The 19579-nt window shown below is 42.8% G+C and overlaps 1 protein-coding gene across 1 annotated transcript; it reads right to left on the bottom strand.

The window, feature by feature from the left end:
- Positions 1–5653: 5653 nt before the first annotated feature.
- Positions 5654–17936, bottom strand: RGSL1 (regulator of G protein signaling like 1). Its single transcript, XM_060141836.1, is given in 8 exon segments — positions 5654–5659; positions 6496–6653; positions 6656–6790; positions 6793–7461; positions 9687–9816; positions 11101–11175; positions 15002–15084; positions 17924–17936. Coding segments are annotated over 8 exon segments (1269 nt in total).
- Positions 17937–19579: the final 1643 nt, after the last annotated feature.

The raw sequence follows: 19579 nt of genomic DNA, 5'->3' as shown, positions 1-19579 counted from the left end.
GACTATAATCTTTATTTTTTTAACATCTTTATTGGGGTATAATTGCTTTACAATGGTGTGTTAGTTTCTGCTTTATAACAAAGTGAATCAGTTATACATATACATATATTCCCATATCTCTTCCCTCTTGCGTCTCCCTCCCTCCCACCCTCCCTATCCCACCCCTCCAGGCAGTCACAAAGCACCGAGCTGATCTCCCTGTGCTATGCGGCTGCTTCCCACTAGCTATCTACCTTACGTTTGGTAGTGTATATATGTCCATGCCTCTCTCTCGCTTTGTCACAGCTTACCCTTCCCACTCCCCATATCCTCAAGTCCATTCTCTAGTAGGTCTGTGTCTTTATTCCTGTCTTACCCCTAGGTTCTTCATGACATTATTTTTTTCTTAAATTCCATATATATGTGTTTGCATACAGTATTTGTCTTTCTCTTTCTGACTTACTTCACTCTGTATGACAGACTTTAGGTCTATCCACCACATTACAAATAGCTCAATTTCATTTCTTTTTATGGCTGAGTAATATTCCATTGTATATATGTGCCACATCTTCTTTATCCATTCATCTGATGATGGACACTTAGGTTGTTTCCATCTCTGGGCTATTGTAAATAGAGCTGCAATGAACATTTTGGTACATGACTCTTTTTGAATTATGGTTTTCTCAGGGTGTATGCCCAGGAGTGGGATTGCTGGGTCATATGGTAATTCTATTTGTAGTTTTTTAAGGAACCTCCATACTGTTCTCCATAGTGACTGTACCAATTCACATCCCCACCAGCAGTGCAAGAGTGTTCCCTTTTCTCCACACCCTCTCCAGCATTTATTGTTTCTAGATTTTTTGATGATGGCCATTCTGACTGGTGTGAGAGGATATCTCATTGTAGTTTTGATTTGCATTTCTCTAATGATTAATGATGTTGAGCATTCTTTCATGTGTTTGTTGGCAGTCTGTATATCTTCTTTGGAGAAATAAAGACCCCAAATAGCCGAATCAATCTTGAGAATGAAAAACGGAGTTGGAGGAATCAGGCTCCCTGACTTCAGACTATACTACAAAGCTTCAGTAATCAAGACAGTATGGTACTGGCACAAAAACAGAAAGATAGATCAATGGAACAGGATAGAAAGCCCAGAGATAAACCCACGCACATATGGTCACCTTATCTTTGATAAAGGAGGCAGGAATGTACAGTGGAGAAAGGACAGCCTCTTCAATAAGTGGTGCTGGGAAAACTGGACAGCTACATGTAAAAGTATGAGATTAGATCACTCCCTAACACCATACACAAAAATAAGCTCAAAATGGATTAAATACCTAAATGTAAGGCGAGACACTATCAAACTCTTAGAGGAAAACATAGGCAGAACACTCTATGACATAAATCACAGCAAGATCCTTTTTGACCCACCTCCTAGAGAAATGGAAATAAAAATAAACAAATGACACCTAATGAAACTTCAAAGCTTTTGCACAGCAAAGGAAACCATAAACAAGACCAAAAGACAACCCTGAGAATGGGAGAAAATATTTGCAAATGAAGCAACTGACAAAGGATTAATCTCCAAAATTTATAAGCAGCTCATGCAGCTCAATAACCATAAAACAAACAACCCAATCCAAAAATGGGCAGAAGACCTAAATAAAATTTGAACTATTTTTCTTTTTCTTCTTTTTTAAAATTTATTTATTTATTTATTTATTGCTGCTTTGGGTCTTCATTGCTGGGTGCGGGCTTTCCCTAGTTGCGGCGAGCGGGGGCTACTCTTCATTGTGGTGCACAGGCTTCTCATTGCAGTGGCCTCTCTTGTTGTGGAGCATGGGATCTAAGGCACGCGGGCTTCAGTAGTTGTTGCACGCAGGCTCAGTAGTTGTCGCCCATGGGCTCTAGAGCTCAAGCTCAGTAGTTGTGGCACACAGGCTTAGTTGCTCCGTGGTATGTGGGATCTTCCTTGACCAGGGATCAAACCCGTGTCCCCTGCATTGGCAGGCGGATTCTTAACCACTGTGCCACCAGGGAAGTCCCTATATTTTATTTTTCTGTAATTCTTTTTTGTTAGAATGTATTAGTGTTTCCTTCAGAACTGTGTTTGTCCATCACTTGGTAAACCTTCTTGGCCTCTCCTCAGAACAGTGTGTAAAGAGCTAGATAGTAAATATTTTAGTCTGCGTGGGCCACAGACCAAATGGTCTCTGTTGCAATGATTCAACTGTGTAGTTAGAGCACATGACAACATGTAAACAAATGGGCATAGCTGTGTTGCAATAAAACTTTATTTATGGACACTGAAATTTGAATTTCTTATAATACCCACGTGGCATGACGAATTCTTCTTTTGATATTTTTCTACCATTTAAAAAATGTAAAACCACTCTTAGCTCACTGATTATTCAAATACAGGAGATAAGCTGGATTTGGCTCCCGGACTGAAGTTTGCTGACTCTGCTGTAGACTGGGGGAGTCTGGACACTGGCTCCAAACTTGTCAGGAAACAGCAGTGGGACCTTAGACCCTGCTCTATCATCTGTACAATGAGAGGGGAGGCTGAGGGAACCTCGAGGGCTTCATCCTATTCTAAGGTCCTATGGTTCTGATTAAGGGTTGTAAGAGGTGAACATTTGTGTACTACCACTTGCCAGACACTATACACACAGTGTCTTTCTTTGAGGGAGCCATTATGATCCCCATTGTACTGATGAGGAGACAAGGATCAAAGGGGCCCGGCAGCCTTCTGCTTAAGATCAAATGATTTGAAAGTGGAGAAGCTAGAATTCAAATTCACTGCTGTCTGCTCTCCTCACTAAAACTCAATGTCCTTTGTATCTTTTACTTTCTTTCAAAAAGAAACTTTTTATTGTTGTAAAATATATATAGCATGAATTTGCCATTTTAACCATTTTTAAGTGTACAATTCAGTGGCGTTAATTACATGCATCATTATGCAACAGTCACCACCGTCTATTTCCAAAACCTTTTATCACCCCAAATGGAAACTCTGTACTAATTAAGAAACAACTCCCCATTTTCCTTTCCCCCAGTCTCTGGTAACTATGAATCTATTTTCCATTAGATTTTATTTAATTAAGGAAATTTTAGTTAAATTTCTTGTCATCCTACTTGGTCTCCGATCAGTATCTATGAAACTGCATACCCCAGACATCTTCAGCACCATCTCTCAATCTTCCCCTCTTTGGTTAGAAGCAAGAGCAGACTTTAAGGCTGATGCTCTGTCTTCCAGGTTCACACCCTTTTCTCTCTACTTATTTACCTTTTACAGTATAGTATTCTCAACATAAGTATAAACTTATTGAATTCACAAATATAATAACAAAATATGATTTTGTCCCAATTCTCTAGAATTAGGACAAATTCTAGAGTAATTTCCTCTATTCCACGTGGACTCTGTTTCCACATCAGTGAGTCAAAAGTCAGGATGTAGACATATTAGCTGGCATGCTCTAAGCATTCAACAAAAGCTGATTGTATAATTGGAGGATGGTTGAACAGGTGGATGAAAATCAGAGTTCTCACTGAGACAGGTGTCTCAGACCAGAAAAGATTGTGGAAAAGCCCAAAGAAGGGTCATCTCCAACTAGGACTGATTGATTCAACAAATGTCTGTTGACGTTTGACTATCTATCAGCCCTACTGAGAACTAAACACTGCACTGCCAGTAGTTTTCTAGATGCTGTGGAGACAGTAGTGACGAATCAGATGAAAACTTCTGCCCTCATAGGGAGAAGGAAAATAAGCAAATTAAGTTAAATATATATGTATTTATATATGCATATATATAACATATATAACTTATATATAGTGTATTTATTTGAAATATAGTACAAGTATATTATATGTGTATATGATAGATGTACATTGTATACACAAATGCATACATGTGCATTGTAAGGATTATACATGTATTATACATGAATGCACGCAAAGTGTATGTATGTATGTATGTATGTATGGAAGGATGGATGCATCGATCCAGATCGCGATAAGTGCTAAGGAGAAAAGTAAAATGGAGATAGGGTTGAAGTTTTATATCAAGTGGGCAGGGAAGGCCTCATGAGATGACTTGAGTAAAGACCTGAGGGAGTGGGGGACTCAGCCGTGCAGGAATCTGCATGTGACATACAGCAGGAGCAGCACAACCGAGCTAGGGGTGTGTCTGGCTTAGCCAATGTGATGAGCACAGAGGCAGAGGAAGATGAAGCCAGAGAGGAGAGGCAGAGGACAGATAGTGTAGACCTTGTTGGTTTTAGCAAGGGCTTTGGCTTTTACTGGAGACAGCCATCTCTTTTCAAGGTCCTCACTGACTTTACTTACTTTCAGTTAAATTACACAGTTTATGTTCCGGCAGAATCACTGTGGCCACACTGGAAATGAACCTGCTGAGGGCCAAAAGCAGACCCAGAGGCATCAGGTAGGAGGCCGCTGTAGTGATCCAGGCGAGTTTGGACAGGGTTTGGATGAGAGTGGTTGTAACAGGTGAGGGGAAGAATACCAGACTCTGGATATATTTTTAAGGTTGAACCAACTGGATTCACTGGTAGACTAGACGTGAGTATGAGACAAAGAGGAGAGTCATAGATGATATCAAGATTTTTAATCTTAGAAACTGTGATAGTCCAGCATTATCGATAACACAAATACCTTCAATATCTTTGCTGAAGACCAAAGGCCTAGAGAGGGAGCTTTACTGTGTGGACTTGCTGATCCAGAAAGCACAGCCTATCTAAGCCTTTAGCCCCAAATGCCTCTACAAAGGGTGGGGAAGGGAGGGGAGGGAGGACTTCTCTGGAGCTTCTACTACTCGAGAACTTTGCAAACAGCTTTGGCTGTGGACCCACTGGACTGATCTCATCCCTACACTGTCCAGATGTGCAACCCTGGATAATTAAGGTGCATTAGAGATCGTGCTGGATTTAGAGCCAGAGACTCCTGAGTTCTAACCCTGATTCCTCCGCTAGTCTGCTGCATGCCTTTGGGATAATCCACACACCCTCTCTAAGTCTCATTTTCCTCAGTTGCGTAGTAGTGTCAATAATACTACCCTCTCTGCTGCTTGGAGGTGCTAAGAAGCCCAAAGGAGGTAGTGAGTGTGCTTATCAGGTAAATATGTTATAATGCACCAAATAGCTTTTTTTTTTTTTTTTCTTTTGCGGTATGCAGGCCTGTCATTGTTGTGACCTCTCCCGTTGCAGAGCACAGGACGCGCAGGCCCAGCGGCCATGGCTCACAGGCCCAGCTGCTCTGCGGCATGTGGGATCTTCCCAGACCGGGGCACGAACCCGTGTCCCCTGCATTGGCAGGCGGACTCTCAACCACTGCGCCACCCGGGAAGCCCCCCAAACAGCTTTTTGTTTATAGCCATTGCCCTCCAGATCCACTCTCTACCCTTCTTCACCCTGCTTGTGCCTGGGGAAATTAACCTGTATGGGCACATTAACACACTCCCTTGACCTCTCATTGGATATATCCGGAGCTGGTAGGAAAAGGGAAACAAAAGGTGGAGAGTGAGCTTGGAATACCTATTCCCCCCGATCCTTCCAGACGTCCCTCTACTGACAGTCACAGCTCCTGACCAGTGCTCCACTCTACACAGCTCTTTATCTCCTGGTTCTGGTAACTGCTCCCTCTCTTCCACTCTTCAGGCCTAAGAGTGATGAAAGTGGCCCACCCTTACTGGCCCTGGGGTATTGCACGGAGTATCCACTGTGGTTTCCCTACCCTCCTTTGTAAGTAGTGCCTTTTTATTAAGCTCTCATCTGTTACCCAATTTGGCTCCACCATTTGTTTTCTGCCAAGATCTTGACTTACAATCATCAAACTATTACTTCCTGTGTCTCCAGGATAGTCCCATGCTTTTATCTAATGTTTGGGGATAAGAATAAACCCTCCCGGGCTTCCCTGGTGGCGCAGTGGTCGAGAGTCCGCCTGCCGATGCAGGGGACACGGGTTCGTGCCCCGGTCCGGGAGGATCCCACATGCCGCGGAGCGGCTGGGCCCGTGAGCCATGGCCGCTGAGCCTGCGCGTCCGGAGCCTGTGCTCCGCAACGGGAGATGCCGCAGGGGTGAGAGGCCCGCGTACCGCAAAATAATAATAATAATAAAGAATAAACCCTCTCATTTGGCCATTTCCGTGACGGCTAGTCTAGAAAATGGAGACCCTGTATTTCAGTACATGAGGTTTAGAACAGAGTTCTTAAAACTTCCCTCAATAGAACAGTCCGAGGTTCACAGTTTTGGGTGACTCCGTATAAGGGGGAATTGAAGACCACTCCTCCGCCTCCATCCTACTTTGGAGTTTTGGCTGCTTCTTGGGAATTTATATAACTTGCTCCTAAGTGATCAACCAACTCTTCAATATGGAAAGTGTTATGTGGGTAGTTATATCATTAAGTTAGCCAGGATAGATGACCAGATAGGATTTTTGGTCAGTCTTGACCTAATCTTCCAGATACCAACCCATTTCTGTGAGGCATGGCCTACATTGCAGATCTCCTTCTGGGCTCTGGGAATCCAGAGGTTCACATCCCCAGATGGCAGCAGCTCCTTCAGGCCTTTGATGGTTTGGGATTTTAGTGGTAGGCGTAGACCAATCTGCTCATTCAGGTAGAGCTCACAGATCCGGTTGCCCAGCATGTGCCCAGGAAGGCTTTCCCAGTCTTTCCGTTACTCATCAGGACACTGAGGAAATCGTGCAGGTCCTGCCAGAGGTCCAGGAGTTGGACCTCCACTTTCAAATTTTGCTTCTTCAGGTGGTCCCAAATGGGACTCCCTGCAAGGCATCAGCACACAAGGCCCAGTGGGTGTACCCCAAGGAGAGGTTTTGCTCCACGGCCTTCTTAATTGTCATGTGGGGGGAGTAATTGATGATGGGGGTGACAGTCCTCAGGTGGGTAAAGAATGATGTCTCAAAGAGGCCCTCCATGTGGAGGTGGCTCTTGGCTTTGTTCTTCACATTGGACTTCTTGGCACAGAGAATATCCTCTTCCTGGAAACTGATAATTCTCTCCTTTAAAGAGGTCTCTTTCGGGGAAGGCATTTGTATAACCAACTTGTCTTGAGGAAACAGCTCCTGGGGGAGCAAAGTGTTGGTATCTGGGTTGGTATTCACTTCCAGAGACCAAGATCCCTGGTCTGTCAACTGCCACATCTTCCTCTTGGCCTTCCCGCTTGAGTACCGCTTCTGGGGGTGGTGCCCCTTCTTGATGCTTATACTCAGAGGGAGCCCTCCTACGTGGGTATAGCAGATACTGTACAGGCGAGTCTCATATTCCTGCATCAGAGCCTGGCACGATTCCTCCTTGGCCATGATCGTCTTAGCGTGGGTATAAAAGTTTGGGAGCCAATAGCTCTGGAGTTTGAACAGAGCCACTTTTTGCTTGTGACTCAGGATTTCCCTCCTGGTGGTTGACTGGTTGGGATGCCAGACGGAAAGGTTCAGAAGGGCCTCTGGAAAGAAAGATAAAGGATGAAAATGATGTGGAATGGTGAGGTTTTTGAATTTTTCCAAATGTTTTTGTGTCCTGGGGTGTCGACAGGTCAGATATATAGTGAACATGTTTTTAGGGTTTGTTCAACACTCAGTGACCCCTTACTCTGATTACCTTCCTTCTTCCCCAGAGAAATAACCATTTCGTGGGATTCCTCAAGTTACTTTTCAGACTACTGAAAGTTATTGTAAAGGAAAGCAAGAGGTACGCGAAAACATGTTCAAGAACAGGAACCATGTACCTCTGAATGGGATTTCTCAAAGTTAGATCTGACTGGAGGAAAGAGTTTGGACTGGACAAATTGAAAAACTCCCAACTAGCCCTGATTTTAATGTCATCAATCCTCAGTTATCTATATGAATAAAGAGGAGTGTGACTAAGCCCAAACAGCGAATCTTCTGGAACACATTTGTATTTGGGTTAGGAACACCTTCTCAGTTAGTAAATAAATACATTTGAATGAATCTGATGTTCTAGAGAAGGGGTTGGCAAACTTTTTTCTGTAAAGAGCCAGTAGTAAGTATTTTATGCTTTGTAACACATATATAGTCTCTGTTGCACAGTCTTCTTCTTCTTTAAGCCTTTAAAAATACAAAAACACTCTTAGCTCCTAGGCCACATGTACTGCATTTGGCCTGTGGACTGTAGTTTGTTCTCAAGAATCCCAACTGAAAAATAAAACAAACCAACTAGAGAACAAAACAAAACATGCCATGCAGGCTTAGAAGTGCAGGAGCTATTCAATTACCCTGTCCCAATTCCCCTTCATTCTTGCCAGCCACCCTTCACTCACAAGTACTATCTCAGGAACAGGCACCTACCAGCTTCAGGACAACTGGTCTCTCTCAAGCCCTTCCCTGTTTAGGGTTGGGGTTCCCTCTGATATCCCTGATGGAGAGGGTAGCAGTCTGCAAGGCAAGAGACTGAGGACTATCAGACACTGGATTGATTTTTTCTTATATCTCCCAGGGATTTCACTTCGGATATGCTTTATAATTCTCTCCCAATACATATCAATATATTGAAGGCGGGAGGTGAGTACGATGGGCGATTTGTTATAACATTTTACTCAGTGGGATCTCCGGAATCTTAACGTTCCCTGATTTCCTTTCTCCTTTGGCTAGTTGAGCTGAGAATCAAGTTGTAAATCAACCCTAGATGGAAATCTTATTCATTCATTCTTTCAACAGATATTTATTATGTGCCTACTAAGTGCCGAGTACCATTCTAGGTGTTTGGGATACATCCACAAACAGAACAAAAATCCCCGCCCTCAAGGAGCTTATACTCTAGCAGAGGAGAGATACGATATACAATAAGCATAATAAATACATCCTCTAGTGAGAATGAAAGTTATAAGCATTACAGGAAAAAAGGAAAGGAGGACGTAGGGAGAGCTAGGGCAGGGGTGGATGAGTGGGCATTGGGCCATCAGGGTAGCCTTCAATGAGGAGGTGAGAACTGCCCAGAGACTTGAGGTGAAGGGAGGTCCATGTGAATACATGGAGGAGGAGCCTTCCATGTATTCAGCAGCGTGAACAGCCAGTGCAAAGCCTTGAACTGGGAATGTGTCCACTATGTCTGAGGAACTGCAGGGAGGTCAATCTGCCTGCAATGAGGGAGCAAGAGAGAAGCAGGAGATGAGGTCAGAAAGGCAATGGCGCCAGGTCTCTAGGACCTGGAAAGGCATTTTAGGGGCGCTGGATTTCACACTGAGATGGGAGCCATTGGTGGTGGTGGTGGGGAGGGTCAGCGAGCAGAGGAGTGACATGAACTAACGGATGTTTTAAAAAGCTCACCCTGGCTGCTGGGAGCAGAGAACAAGAGCAGCAGTGAGGAGACTGATTAAGAGATGATTTCAATAGCCAGGCGAGAAATGATGGTGGCTTAGGCCAGGTGATAACAGTGAAGGTGGTGCTACCTTTGATTCTGAACATATTGTGGGCAATTTGGCCCTCATTAACTCTCTCATGTCTGGCTGCAGTGAGACAAACAGCCCAGCCCATCAGACTCCTGCTTGTTGCTCTTGGTTCCGATTTTTCAGCCTAAGATTTCGCTGCAACACAGCCTGAGCCAACCGTACATCTAAGGCTATAAAGGCAGCCTTACTGTAGGACTGACAGGCACGGGATGCTGTGCAACCTAGCTGCCCAGGTTTCTCCCCACACACACCCGCCGGCTTACCTCCTTCTGGGGACTGAACGAAACTGATGAACTCCTGACAGAGAATGTAATGGAAACACAAGTTGGTTTTACAGAAGAAAGGTAACCGGTATTTTTCCAACCAGGTCAATAATCCTTTGTACTTTGCAATCTAGAGTCCAAACAAACAAGGAACAGAAAAGAGAAATGGAACTGAATCGCTAAGAAATGCAGCTTAGCAAGGGCAATAAATAACCTCATGCTTGTAGTATTTGGCCCAGAGGAGAGGTGTGTTGATTAAAAATAGTATCTAAGGGAAGCGGAGACTGGGGTTGAGGTTCTCAAAGGACTGATTGGTAGGAAAGGAAAGGCTTGTTTTCTCATCAGAAAAATCTTTCTTATTCCTGGGTGAGGTTGTTTAAGAAAAGGTCAAAGTAAAGAAAAAAAATCTAAGTTTTGCTTGAGAGAAGAGAAGCAGGAGAGATTTTGGTCTGTTGTGTCAAGTCATAACTCTACTCAACTTGCTTCTTTGTAAGCACACTTACAATTTCTCACAAGCTCTCAACCCATATCACCAGCACAACGTGTACAAAAACACACAAACACTCACACATAACATCATTTAGAATATGGGACGGATCCCTGAAGGATCTACCTACCAGAGAAAGGAAATAAAATAAAATTGTAAGTCTTGGGGCTCTCGTAAGAAAACCAAATATAAGAATCCGAGTGGAGTGTCTTTCTCAGCTCTCCAGATCCCAGAGAATAATAAAACCTTGTTGGGAGCATGGCTGAGTGAGCTTTCTGATGCCACATGTCACAGGTAGGGCATGAGGAAGCCATTGGTGAGTCCAAGGTCTACAGAGTGGAAAAGGAGAACAGGAAGGGGGGAAAAGGAGAAGAGAAAGACAGTGAACAAGGACAAGGAAAAAACATATAAAGAGAAAAAATGATTGGGAGAAAGATATGTCTCATGGTCAAGCAGTCATTAGGAACTGTCGAGTGTCATCTTGACTTGAGCTACACCTTACAATGCAAATAATTGCTATGTGGCCCATGGGCTGCACTGCCTATCTCACACCCATTGCAAGCATCGCAAACCAATTCTCAGACTCTTTCTGGCTTAGGTGTGGCCTCAGAGTTCTTCTCAACACAGTCCTCCAAGTATCTCCTACCCAACCACCACAGTGGACATGAGAGTTTAATCACTTTTGCTAACCATGGACTACAATATAGAGGAAAGAACTCACCAGCAGTTGCTTGCCCAAGTGGTAAAAATGCAAAAAGCAGAAATGTCTACCTGGCTTGATGCTGTTTGTCCTACTTACCTGCTTTATAGTTTCTTCCATAGTCACCCTCAGGAGCTCCTATCCCTCTCCCTGTCCGAATCCACACATCAAATTCAGCTGCCTCTTCCCCCATCCCAAACCATACACCATTCAAGAATCATACGCACCAAGTCATGGGGTATTTCTGGCCACAAGCTCCACTATGAATTTTCAAGAGTGTAAAATGGTGTCTGACCAAAGACCTGCAAAAGAAAGCTAAGAAACAGCCAAAGTGGTCTAGAGTTTCTCTTCATGAAAATGTCACAGTCCATCTGCAGCCACAGGCGAAGAGAGGTTCCATTGCTTTCCTATATCAAGGGACATTAATTCTTAACTTCATTGCACTGAATCAACTTGCTTTGTGCAAAACAACCAAGAAAGATTAAACTGCAAGATTCATTTACCTTTTGGTTCCATCCTGCCCCGACCTGGGAGTTATCTTGCCTGTGTGCAAAGGCCAAAGCTCATGACATTAAAAGGCATTTATTTTGTGTATTGCATTATTCATTTCTACAGGACTTAGAAAGAGCAAAGGCTTAAAGCCTTTTCATAAAGAGAAATACCTTTGGATTTGCCTAAATTCTTTAACCGGAGAAAGTAGAGAGAACAGAGGATGTGAGGATTAAAGGTACAAATTACTTAGGGGGGCATTAAGAGTGTCCAAAATTGATAGAAAATTCTAGGCTACTGTCCTCTTTTGTCAAGGAGAAGGGTCTGTGACCTAGGCAGTTTTGAGCCTAATGTGAAAGGGCTTCTATGTTTACAGGTAGCTATGCTTAGCAGTCTCACTGTAGGCATCAAAATATCTCAAAGTGCCCCCAAAGTATTTGTGATAAACCAGAGGGGCTAAAGTGAACTCTCAGCACATCACGTCATTCTGACCATCTCCCCGAGACCGGCGGCCCCAAACTTTTGTCAGTCTGCGGCCCCCTCCGTCTCTTCCCTTTGTCCTTGGCTGTATCGATGGAAGGTGATGGTGTTGCCTGCACTTCACAAATATCGGTCTATGAAGGAGACTCAGTCCTTAGTGACCCCTCCCTGCTCTGCACTCAGTGTTGGACAAGACACGCCCTGCCTGGCGTGTGAAGTTACCTTTATGGGATGTGCGGTGGGACTGTGAGATCGTGAGATTTTGTGGGAGTAGTGCGTGGGAGCATTTTCACCATGTGACATTTGTGCCATTCAGGGCCGGAGGCTGATGTGGAAAACACGCCAGGCCTGGAGCCACAGGACCTGGTCACTCTAGGACTGCCCCAGATTTGCCAAGTGATCTTAGGCAAGTCATTTAACTTCTGAGACCCATCTGTAAGGAGGGAGTGATGTTGACCTGACAGGGTGATTATGGACAGTAAATGGTAGAAATTTGTAAATTGACAGCAGCACTCAACATGAAATACCACTTTCTTCCTAAATAGACCACAGCGACCTAAATGGCCAGGACATTCTCAGGATTCTACTTCCCACATTACGTTCGCCATTTCTATAACATTATTGCGGGCTGCATAATTAAGTTGACAAACTGATGAGCTAAAATGCCTTAAGGTTACTTCTGAAACCTTTCATTAAGACAGTGGCAGATGCTAGAGTATGAGTGCGGATCACCCCCAAACACCTGCTCTTCGAGGCCTTTTCCTCCTTCCCTTTTTTACCATGTCGCTGGTACCACCATCCACCCAGGCACCCACTCCTGCTACCCTGATCCCTCTCTTCTTGTTACCACTTCTGTCTGACATTCAGAGTGATAGGTCCTGCGTTTCGCTTTGTGAAAAATCTCTCCTATTTATCCATCCTCTTCATCATTTTGCCTTTAGACTCTCATCGCCTCTCACCTAGTCTTGAAACAATCTCCTGACTAGTTTCCCTGTCTCCACTGTGGCCCCCTGACAGCGCTATCCATGGCTAGACTTCTGCAGAAATAATTTTCCTAGATGAAAGTCTGATCATGTCACTCCCTTACCTAAACCTCTGATGATTTTCTGTTGCCCTCAGAATGATGTCCAAACTCCTAAGCTCGGCCTACGTACTCTCGGAGGCCTGGCTGTGCAGCCTCATCTCTTGCTATGTCTGCCTCTCACAACTTTTTCTTCAGCCTTAGAGGTTCCCCCAAGGTGCCATAGGACTGTATTCCGTGGTGCCTTTACTTACTCTGTCCTGTCCCTAAGGCCTCTGCTTCTCTTGATACTCAACCCCCCAGTCTTTTCCTCTTGCTTCTTTATCCACCCTTCCCTCCCCATCTTCGTCCCCAGACCATTGTCAAATAACTAGTCTTCTTTCCAGGCTTGGCTTGTGTGACCTCTTCACTGGCACCTTTCTGACTCTTCCAGGTAGGAGTGGCCTCTTCCTCCAATGTACCCCACTGCCTCCTGGAGACTTCAGTCATGTCACTCACAACCCTTTGCGCACTGGCCTTAAACACTGGTCTCTCATGTTAGACTGGAATTCCTTGAAGACACAGATGGTATCATTAACATCTGTGTCCCCAGGACTAAGCTCAGTGTCTAGCACAAAGTGCCACCCAATAGGTGTTTGTGGAATAATAGTGTCTTTCCTAGTTTTGTGAAATTTCACCTTTTCACAGGCAGCATCCATGGAAAAAGGTGCACTGAGGTGAGCAACTATTTATAAGGCATCAGCGCTCAGATGCAACCAAATATTTAAACCAAAAAAGAAGCAGGATTAGTGTAGGTTTGGTTTGAAGAATATTTTGATATTTGAGGTTTGTTTTAGTTGCATAGATTGAGAAGATATATAAATTTGGTTTCAGTTAACAACTCAGCAATTGCTATCTGCCAAACACTGGGTGAAGGGAGTAGAGCAGAATGAATAATCCATGGTCCTTCTGGAGGAATTCACAACTTCACAATCCAGTGGGGCAGATACACACATATAACACAAGAAAGTTGCAAAGTGCCAAGGGGCACAGAGGCAGGGGGAAATAAGTTCCTATTGGGAGGACCTAGGAACTCCTTAAGCAGAGCAGGATTTAACTAGAGATCTGAAAAATGGTTAAGAGTTTGGTGGGTGAAACTATGGAAACTAAGAACACAGCCAAGGAGAAGCGTAGAGGTGGGAGAATGCCAGGTGTGCTTTGCAAGGGTAGAGCGGCCATCACTGCAGCACTGGGGACCAGCAAAGGGTGTGATGAAAGATAACTGTGTACAGGCAAAGGCGATCAAGGAGGCTGGGGATTTAGGATTTCATTATATCAATAACTGGAACTCCTGGAGATTTTAGAGGATTTTCTACTTCATGTTTATTTGCTCAAATTGAAATAGTTTTGATTTGGTAAAACTTGATTTTTAAAAAAATGCTGGAGAGGGTGTGGAGAAAAGGGAACCCTCTTGCATTGTTGGTGGGAATGTAAATTGATACAGCCATTTTGAGGAACAGTATGGAGGTTCCTTAAAAAACTAAAAATAGAATTACCATATAAACCAGCAGTCCCACTACTGGGCATATACTCAGAGGAAACCATAATTCAAAAAGACACATGCACCCCATGTTCATTGTAGCACTATTTACAATAGCCCGGTCATGGAAGCAACCTAAATGCCTATTGACAGACGAATGGATAAAATAGATGTGGTACATATATACAATGGAATATTACTCAGCCATAAAAAGGAATGAAATTTTGGTAATTTGTAGAGATGTGGATGAATCTAGAGACTGTCATACAGAGTGAAGTAAGTCAGAAACAGAAAAACAAATATCATATATTAACGCATGTATATGGAACCTAGAAAAATGGTACAGATGAACCTGTTTGCAGGGCAGAAACAGAGACACAGATGTAGAGAACAAACGTATAGACACCAAGGGAGAAAAGTTGGCTGGGGGTGGTGGTGGGATGAATTGGGATATTGCGATTGACATATATAGACTATTATGTATAAAATGGATAACTAATAAGAACCTGCTGTATAAAAAATAAATAATATAAAATTAAAAAAAAAAGATACTCAGCTCAGTAAGATTCACTATTCAGCTGTTGATGAAACATTTGGATTTAAGTCTGAGAATGCTTACGAGGAGAGAAAGAAATGTGTTGAAAAAATCAGCAAAGGTTTCATCCTCTAGAAGAATTATAAGATTTGTAGAACCAATCATCTCTATATGGGGAGAAAAAAATCTCTCATAAGCAGGATTGCTTTGAGGATGGGAAAATGAAGCAATCTGAATGGATCATTTCACAAGGGTAAACCTCAGCATGACGATGGCTTTTAGGGTCATCTAACTCAATTTCTCCCCTCTCCAGGACCCTCGTCTGCCACATCGCTCTGCTTAAACACTCCCAGCTGTGGGGAGCTCCCCGCCTCACAGGACTGCCCATTCCATTTATGCAGAGAGAAAATAGTTTCGTAAGATCTTTCCTACTGTGAACTGCCTTCCTTTACCTTCTTTCTGTTTGTTGAAACTCTGCCCTCTGAAGCTTGATTGAATTCATCTAAGTCCTCTTTTAATGGACAGAGATCCCATATTTACAAAATCATTACAACCTTCTACCTACCTCCACCCCCTCTGGCTAGTCACTAAGCATTTCTTCAGTAATTCATCACATGGCCTCCTTTCTGTCTGGTTCCCTTCTCATTGCCTGAAGGGGCACCCACAACTCAATCATTCCACATCCTTCCCAGTGAGGAGCATAAGACAACTATTACCCATGTTCTATGTTATGTTAGCATGGCTGGAAATGGGGTTAGCTTTCACCATCTTTAATTTGTGCAGTCACTTTTCAGAAACCAAGTCAAATTTCATCTTGTAGGTTTGGGCCCAACATTAAAGCCCCAAAAGAGGTTTTTTGAATATATCAGTAATGGAACATATTTACTATTTCTCTCAAGCTTGATCGTTGTGCTGCCCAAGTTAATCTCAGGAAATAAATGTTGACTGCCTCAAAACCAAGCATAGAGACCACAGGTGGACTAGGTGGCCTCTCTAGGTTCATTCTAATTCACTGCCCCTGCTTTTTAGTGTATAATGTCAACTGGTAAATAGTAAGTTAATTGTTCTATCAATGGCCCAGCATTTTTCCATCATACCTAAAGTGTGTAATGAAAAGACTTATAGGGCTTCCCTGGTGGCAAAGTGGTTAAGAATCTGCCTGCCAATGCAGGGGACGCTGGTTGAGCCCTGATCCAGGAAGATCCCACATGCCACGGAGCAACTAAGCCCGTGAGACACAACAACTGAGCCTGTGCTCTAGAGCCCACGAGCCACCACTACTGAGCCCACGCGCCGCAACTACTGAAGGCTGCCTGCCTAGATAGAGCCCATGCTCCACAACAAGACAAGCCACTGTATTGAGAAGCCCGTGCACTGCAACAAAGAGTAGCCCCTGCTCACCACAACTAGAGAAAGCCCGTGCACAGCAACGAAGACCCAATGCAGTCAAAAATAAATAAATTTATTTTTTAAAAAAACACTCATAAAATGAGAAACTTAAATATTATACACTAGTCCTATCTCTCAGCTAGCTAAATGTCTGGTGAGAAAAGTACATGGCACTCCACTAGGGTGAAGTTGTAATAACATAAGAAAACTAAACAATCCCCTTCATTACTTTTCCTAATGACACTTTGGTGGTTATTGTCTTCTAATAATAGAAATAGAAATAGAAACCCAGACAATCAAACACGATTGTAACAGAACTGATGCCCGTTCTTGCCCTCTGATCCATAGATGTCTTTTTCTTTTGCTACCTAGTGTTGTAAATATTTATGTGTTTTTTTCTATCGTCCTCCTCCTCAGCCCTCTGCTCATCTTTTTATGAGAATTCCCTGATTTAATTTATCTATTCCCCATGGATAATTTCAAAATCTATGTTCTCAGTCCAGACTTCTTTCTTTGGCTCCAGTTTTAAATATCCAATGAGCTATGGGACATCTCCACATGGACACCTGTCAAGCACTTTCATCTCAACATTTTCAAAGCTGATCTGATAATTTTCCTTCCCAACCTTCTCCTTTTCCTGTTTTCCCAGTCTCAGTTACTGGAACCACCATCCAGTTGTCTAAACCAGAAACTTGAAAATCATCTTTGATTCCTGTTGCTCTGTTTCTCTCTCTCTCTCTCTCAATACTCCCCTATGCAGTGGAGGAGTATTCCTCAACTGTCTTCCTCAACAGACTGAGCTCCATGAGAGGTGGGACTTTTGTCTTTTCATCTTTCTTCCTCTAGACACTAAGAGTGTTTGCACAGTGTCTAAGTTCTGTAAATGTTGAATGAATTGTTCTTTCAAGAAAAGATCTTCAGTCGTTTGGACTTTTGTTCATTTGTTGTTATTCATAAATCCTGGCATGGATTTGCTGAATAAGATTATTGAGACAATCTGAGTGCAGGAAAGCAAGGTTTTGGATACATTTCTCAATCGATTGTTTTCTATAGTCACACATACTGTTGGTGACAAGGGGCTTGACTGAGAGCAGTGCTTGGCATTAACAATACAGTCTTCATGGGATGTAGGAACAAGGCTCTCCATATCCTCCACTTCCCTGTCCTATTTCTCCATTCTTGTCTTTCCATTCTCACCTGTTTTGCCTTCAAACTTCATTATAATCTGAGCAGGTTTTCAACATTCGTTCCACACAATAGTGATATTGATGTGGTAACAAAGAAATTGTTGGATAACCCCAAACCTCATGCTAGCCTTCTCCCTGGAGGCGGTATGACACACAAGGGGCCAATATGCATTTTAATTCTTCCCTATTAGTTATCCCTCCTAGTTGCCTTAGTTGTCTTATGAATGGGACTCTATCTGATCCTAAAAGATGTGGTGGCATAAGGTGGGTTAAGGGGAGAAAAGAGAAGAAAAACAACTGGTATGAATAACATAAAATCTACATGTGGTGTCCCTGAATGACTCATTCCTGTTAACAACCACGAAGGTGAGTGGTTTGCCTTACTTGGGGGGCTCAAAGCCGCGGAGACATCCCTCTCAGAGACTCACACCAGCATTGCTCATGTGGCCTTGCTCTTCCTGCCACTGCTCCTTATGAATGCACAATGACACCTTCTCCTAGGGGTTCCAGATTCGATACCTCTGGTAGAGACCTCAGTCTGAAAATAAGTCTTTACGTTACCTGATCTTCTGGATTCCCTTAACCATACAGACTCTTCCCATACGTAGGGCTTCAGTCCATACTATTTGGTGTGGTTCGACAGTTTCTTTATAATTGTTGTCTAATTCTAGATCCTGAGTTTAAGTTCTGTCTTTTTAACTTGATTTTATGCTTCGAGGGAGTAGGAATCTGTTCATTCATTTCTCATGTGTCTTTTGGATCCAATATCCTGCTAGAAATTTAACAGGTACACAGTGAATGTTTAATGACTTGTCTCTCAGAGAAGCTGGAAAATTCAACCTAATATCCATGCTGTTTTCCATCCCTTCTCTTCCTTCCCAAAGAGTTGCCTCTGGTTGGCTGTGGGTTACTATCCACTGGCTTTGAAAAAAGATTGAATAAATATTAGCTGAATGCCTTCCATGAGGAAGAATTAGATGAGGTGTTTATACTTGATTCTCATTCCATTCTCAGCCATGCAAAATAGGGATTATCATCACCTCCTTTTCAATGAAAGGTAGTAAGTGCAACACTGAGATTGGACTCTGCCTATGTGATTCAAGAGCCCATCTTATTTCAAATGTGCCAGTAAATCAAACCTCCCTTTCACATGAAAAACCTGTTTTAATGGGCTTAGAAATAAGTCTCGCAAGAGGGAAGAGATATGGGAACATATGTATATGTATAACTGATTCACTTTGTTATAAAGCAGAAACTAACACACCATTGTAAAGCAATTATACCCCAATAAAGATGTTAAAAAAATAAAAAAATTTAAAAAAAAAAAGAAATAAGTCTCTTGGACTTGCTCACAATGATGTGTTTTTCTGTATAATTTCTCCTGCCACTTCTTGTGCGTATCCTTATATGTTTAATTAGACTTTCTTTCCCACAGATGTTATAAAGGAAGACATAAACAATATCTATATGGAAAGGAGCTACTTAGAAAAAGGTACCCCACCTATCTAAGAATTTTACCATAAGACTGAGACAAAGTCATTTAATATTTTCATCAAATCATAGCATACAAAAGAACTGCAGATTTTCTGTGACCAATTTTGACCAGAAATGTTCTAATCCTGATCAATCCCTCATCCATCTAGACCAGTTACCCCAGAAAACTAGAGGCAAGCAAGAGGCAATATGGGAAAGAAGTTATAATTCTTTCATTTTAATTTTTCTCAGGATGGTATAATGATTTTCTATTGTAAACCGGGCCAGGCAGAACACTTTTGATCCACATAGAAAGAGTTTTAGAGATGAAGAACAATAATAACCGAAGAGAAAGGAGGCAGAAGTAATTTCTAGCAAGGTCTAAAACATTTGTAGCAAGTTGGAAATTTGGAGCTCAGCATGAGTTTACTCACAGAGAACAGCTGGTTATAAGACAAGTGTTCAGAAGATTTTAATGTGGAAATTAACTTTTGATACTCATTTTTTATTGCCTTCAAATGGGTTTGAAGAGTAAGTTCTTGTTCACTTGAAGGAGAGGCAAATGATTTTGGGTAGTCCCGGGTTTGGGTCTGATTTGCCACATTTAGATCCC

The sequence above is a fragment of the Lagenorhynchus albirostris genome, chromosome 2 (genome assembly GCF_949774975.1).
Source record: "Lagenorhynchus albirostris chromosome 2, mLagAlb1.1, whole genome shotgun sequence".
NCBI lineage: Eukaryota > Metazoa > Chordata > Mammalia > Artiodactyla > Delphinidae > Lagenorhynchus > Lagenorhynchus albirostris.
Note: the sequence above shows the minus strand (reverse complement) of the source record. Positions and strands in the feature narration are given on the sequence as shown.